This window comes from Enhydra lutris, unplaced genomic scaffold, assembly GCF_002288905.1.
Source record: "Enhydra lutris kenyoni isolate GAN:26980312 unplaced genomic scaffold, ASM228890v2 scaffoldscaffold2, whole genome shotgun sequence".
NCBI lineage: Eukaryota > Metazoa > Chordata > Mammalia > Carnivora > Mustelidae > Enhydra > Enhydra lutris.
Window position 1 is genome coordinate 86,442,731 of NW_019154086.1, and position 6,000 is coordinate 86,448,730.

Consider the following 6,000-nt stretch of genomic DNA (forward strand, 5'->3'; position numbering starts at 1 on the left):
ATAAAATCTTGAAAAAAAAAAAGAAAAACTATAGACCAATTTTACTTATAAAATAGTTTTAAGAAATTCTAAAGGAAATGCACACATTTAAATTTAAATAAATTTAGTAGCCTCCATAAAAATACACCATGGTCAATCAGTATTTAATATGGAAATACAAGGGTGTTTCAACATTTAGATGTCTTTTTAAAATATTTAACAGAAAATTTACTATTTCAATAAATTTGAAAAATTTCTTATTCATCTGTGATAAAATCTTAGCGAATTAGGTAAAGACAGGATTTCCTTAATCTCACTAGGATTATTAATCAAAAGCCTCACTCAGAAAGACTCAATTAGGAGTAACTACATGAATGTGAGAAACAAGTTTGAGGTACCTACTGTTACAGCATTCTGACTGTAATGTAACAGAAGAGAGAGAAAACTTGAGAATGATATAATTACTAAAGAAGAGAAAAACTTACAGATTATCTGTGTGGGAAATCTAAGAAAAAAACATAGACTATCAGAATTTTTAAATTCAGCAAAATTGTTTACTTGGAATATCAGTATCAGGAAGTCGATAAAGCATCTATAAATCAGCAGAAACAAACTAAGAACAAATAATCACAATGGCAACCAAAATTCTTAGACCCCTAGCAGTAAATTTAGTAAAAGATGTGCATGAATTTTATAGAGCAAATCATAAAATATATTAATAGTCCATAGGAGAAAACTTGAATAAATGAAAAGCTACACATATTTGTGGGTGGGAGGACTCAACTCCATAATTAAGTCAATTTCCCCTAAAGATGATGTGAGATTAAATCTGTTTTAACCAAGATCGTATCAAAGGTTTTCATATTATTTGAAATTTACCTAGAAGCACAAAGACTTAAGAAGTCCAAATTTTGAAGAAGGACAAGGAGAGGGTATTCTGTTGAATAAGATATCTCCCTTAGCATTAGAATTACTTTAATAGGTATATAAAAGAATGGGTATAAGGAAAGGGGTAGAGAGAAACTAAAGGGATAGAATAAAGTCCAAATAAAATAGAAGCAGCATTATTACAGATCACTGAAGAAATGGTGCAGGGATAATTGATTTGTAACCTTACTGGGTTACAAAGTCATGTTAAACTCAATAACTATGTGATGAGCTCAACAAGAAAATCATCCTGCTTCTAATGAGCAGGTCTTCTAAAAGCCTTATCACAATGTTAAAACCGTAAGAAAAATTCTGGAGTCAGAGTGGCATACATAAAAGGATATCTCTGCCTCCCTTTTGAAAGATAGACCCCATTTCGAGTTTATAGATCCAAAATAATAGCAATCACCTTTAATGGATTATTTATAGGATCCTTAGTTCAGAATGGGTAGTTCATTAAGTTTGCTTTATATTTCTCTTAAAAACCCCATTTACTAAAAGATTTACAATTTCCCCCTCCACTTAAATAAGAGAATGTTTAACTCTTTCTCTGGCTTTCTTTAGTGGTAATCTTCACATGGTCCTTAATATTTAAAGCCACCCCCTTCCCACAGAATTAAAGATCAATATATAAATATACACCTATATTTTGTGATTTTGAAATTGTTCTTTCCACTAAATCATGATTTTTATTCTCTTTATTTTAAATGCCTGTCCCATATGTTCACATTCCTACAGGCACAGATAAAATGTGTTTTGAATTATGCACAAATTCCTGGCGAAAGCTGTAACCCCACCCCGTTTTCGCAGCTCATAACAGCACAGTAGGGTGTCACAACACCCTGGTGGAGAGCCCATACACTGAACAATTTTATTTATTTAGCCCACAGGAAGAAATAAAAAGCACCTAAAATAGTTTTAAGGTTTTTCCAAGTAACTTGTGGACATTTTATTATGAAAGCAATTAATTTTGACAAACTTTGGAATGCTTGAACATTCCGTGTTCAGGATGGTTCCGCCTAATCAAGTATGTTTCCAAACAAGGAATTGTTTAAGGACAAGTTTAAAACATGGAAAAGCGTTGCAGTCAGAGTGAGTCCACGTGGCATGGCTTTGAAGCAATCCTTTTGGAGTACGTGCCCCTCTCCCTATATTACAGAGAAAGACAATGATGCTCCTTAGATGGTTAGATGGCTTCCATCGCAGGATTAGGAACGTCTGCCACCCTCGGCTGAGCCACGCTATGTTATAGAAACATTAGCATACTGATTATAGAGCCATTCAGAGTGATTCTGGAATGCAGTCGTCTCTGCTACAACACTGCCTATTTCCATGGGAAGTATATTCATATAAAGCCCATATAGCTCTTTTAGATCGACTAGAAAAGAATGCACAATACCACTTAAATCACCTGAAATGGGATTTCTCCAGTCAGATTTATATGGCACAAAGCGAAGTTGAGCACCGGCAATTATTTTGTAAATTGGGACTACAGAGGCAATCAGAACTCGATGATTCAGCCTGCCACAACTCACAACTGCATTTTATTTTTCAAGATGCGCCAAGATTAAATCCCTTATCTTGGCTTAAAATGCCTCCTGTTTAGGTATTACAACCTATGTCAGCACCATCTCCCGCACTTATGTTAATCTTATTTGCAATTTGGAAGGAAAACAAACATCAAAGTAAACCATTTTATTCCCACAAATGACAGGGATCTCCCATCCACATCTTGAAAAACCAACGAATAGGCATAATGTCCTGCTGTAAACACAGAGAGAAATGAATAAAATTATTTTTGAAATCCATTTTTAGCATTGGCAGATGGTCACAATTGCAGGTTAGAGTTATAAAGTATTTCCAGATCTATGACTACCTGCTAACTTTCACTGATCCACTTCAGGCTAAACTAAAAAAAAAAAAAAAAAAAAAAGTAATAATGTAAAAAAATTTGAGAAGTGCTTATACCCTTGAATGAGCACATCTGCAGGAGTGGAATAATCTATTGTACCTCGCATTTACAGTACTGTGTAACTCAGGAAGCTGCCTCCATGGTAGTTTAACAAAGCCAACATTAAACGGAATTCATTACTCACACAGTAAAGAAGAAATTTTGATTCCTAGGATGTCTCAAAGCAAAGCAAGTAACCCAAATGCAGCATATTTTGCAAAAATTTTTCTCATATTTACAATAAATAGAAGAAAATAATTCCTCAAAAATACCGTTTACATATCATTCTTAGAAATTCAGCATAAAAAGACATTCAGCATCAAAATGTTAAATAACTAGTCATTTTTTAAATAAATATATATATGTATACATATATATGTATACATAGTTAAGTTACTTGCATCTGAATAGAGTTGGCTTAAGTGCTTTAATAAAAACATCCTTTTCCTCTTTTTGATGCGGACTTTTTTATGAGACCCTAAATGTATTAATTAATTACCACATAGGAAGTTTAGAGTATACCTGAACTCCATTCCTTTTCATTGATACAGTAAAATAAAAATGAGGATATCAATGATACATGTAAAGAAACTCACCAGTGAAAAGCAGAAGAGATTCATTTTGGTAGGCTCCAGTCCCTTGTTGCTGTGCCTATGAGAATATGATCACCCCTTGTAGCTCTCGGCTTCACAGCTGTAGGGGTAGTTCTCATGGGAGATGATTACAGAGTAAAATCCCTGCCATAATCCAGGGGATTCAGAGACCAGGATCAAAAGAGATAGGTCTTTATTGAACAAACAATTTTCTAAATTAATGAGGAAGTCTGACTACTCAAATGAGAGGATGAGACGTACCATGTTCTGTGTAAACAGATTTCACAGGTGGCAATGATAGTACTAAAGTCTGAAGGAAAACTGCAGTGAAAACAATCATAGACCTAGCTAACTAAATTGAAAAGATAAAGCAAACCTCGAAAAAAAAGACCATCCTTCAATATAAAATATCACCTTCCCTTCAAAGGTGGTAGGTTGAGGCTGTGTCCCATGTGTGCCTCTCCATCCCTCTATTTCCTTCCATTAATTTAAAAAAAAAAAAAAGTTTTTTTTTTTTTTAATAAGGCAAGATAGTGAAATAAGTACTTTTTATAGTGGTAAACTAGACATAACAATTTACCATTGTAACTGTTTTACAATGTACAGTTTTGGTGGCATTAAATACATTCACATTGTCATTAACCATTACCACCATCCATCACCAGAACTCTTTCGTCTTGGAAAAAGTGAAACTCTGGACATATTAAACACCAACTTCCTACTCCTCCCTCCCCACCAGCCCCTGGGCATCCATCATTCTTCATTCTGTCTCTATGAATTTCGCTTTTCTACTAGGCACTTCATTTAAGTAAAACCATACAATATTTGTCCTTTGGTGACTAGTTTATTTCTCTTAGCATAATGTCTTTGAGGCTCACCCATGTTGTAGGATATGTCAGAATTTCCTTCCTTTTTAAGACTTTTAATATTCGTTGTATGTATATACCAACTTTTGTTTATCCATTCATCTGTTGATGGACACTTGGGTTGCTTCTACCTTTTGGCTTTTGTAAATAATGCCTCGATAAACAAGGCTACACAAATCTCTATTTGTATCCCTGCTTTCAATTCTTTTGAGCACATATCCAGATGTGGAATTGCTGGGAAGTTCAATTTTCACCTTGCAAATACGCTGCTTCTTCAGCCAGTCCTGGGCTTATTTTTCTTTAAATTACATTTATTTCTAATACCCTCAGAAAAGGCATCTCCAGTTGTCCCTTGTTCTTTAATCAGAAAAGCCTGGAGAACTACATTGGCACCTTCAGCTCTTAGAGTGCTGTGAGTTAAGAATGCTTTGAATTCCAAGTAACAGACTACATATCTGAGAATGCTTCCTCAAGAAGAGTTACTCTTCTCATAAAAGGACTGGTCTGTGCATTGACAATTGATGCCAAGGGTCAGTGAGGTCAGCCATGGTAACTTTCTACAGTTTCCCTGCCTTCCCTTCATGTTCTGAAGACGGATGCAGGACCTCAAAGCATGAAGTCCTCACATGGTGACTTTCAGATGAAAAAAGTACACCATCAGCATCATTGTCAAGCAGTCTTCTGTGTTTGACTGCCCTCTATTATTCTTCCCAATAGCTTCCACGGCACCCCTGTAAGAGTCTCCATTTTGCATGCTTTCCGAAGTTAGTACTTTGGGGGAGTATTATTTACAGTGTGTTCTGAGAAGATGTGATATTAAAATTTAATCAAAATCGAAACCAGATGAGACTAGAACTTTGAATCTCTTTTAAGAACTATAATATTATTTCAAGTCTGGGTATTTAACAAAATTGATGATGAGCTTTTCATATGAACTCAAAAGTGGAGTTCACTAATCCCTCCATATTCCTATCACCTATATTTAAAAATTATCAAGATATTACAACAGTTGTTAAATCTATCTCATTTATTCTTACCATTTTTCCTTCCTGTGCAAGTTTTTGAAACCCCAGACATCATGTCATTTCACTCCTACACAATTCACTTTGTATCTCTAAAATTTTTTTGACGTTTTCTTAGACAATCAGAGTGCCATTGCTACACTTTAAAATTATTCCTTGATAACTTCAAATACCTCCCCATGTCATTCCCCCATAGAGAGATGGAGTCTATTTCTCCAATTTCTTGAATGTGGTCTGAAGCTGTGACTACACTGATAAATGGAATATGGAAGAGATATCACTGCGCCAGATCTAAAATTAGCCTTTAGGAGGACTGCCAGCTTCCATTTCCTCCTTCTTGGACCCCAGCTGTCCTATTGTGAGGAAGCCCAAGCAGCACAGAAGAGACCTCTATGAAGGAACATAAGGGGCTCTAGCAACAGCTCGAACTGCTCTCCAAGTTGACGACCAGCACCCAGGTGCTACTCCTATGGGTGAGGCCATCCTGGAACTATCCTCAAGTCCTAGCTGAGGCACCCTAGTTATAGCGATGGGGAAGAGAGACATCTCCGAAAGACCTGGCCTGACTCCAAAATTGTGAGAAAATAAATTGTTTTAAGCCACTAAGTGGTCTACTATGTGCCAAGATAACCAAAACATTTTCCATAATTAAATGCTCCAAT

At 35.5% G+C, this 6,000-nt stretch overlaps 1 protein-coding gene across 2 annotated transcripts in view; it reads right to left on the reverse strand.

Moving 5' to 3' along the window:
- LOC111147041 (SAM domain-containing protein SAMSN-1) overlaps nt 1–3,506 on the reverse strand; it is a 152,910-nt gene extending 149,404 nt beyond the window's left edge. For both annotated transcript variants that reach the window (XM_022502896.1, XM_022502906.1), the window contains exon 1: nt 3,454–3,506. In XM_022502896.1, the coding sequence (XP_022358604.1) occupies nt 3,454–3,477 (24 nt within the window). In that variant the 5' untranslated portion in view covers nt 3,478–3,506. The remainder of the gene's footprint in view (nt 1–3,453) is intronic.
- Nucleotides 3,507–6,000: the final 2,494 nt, after the last annotated feature.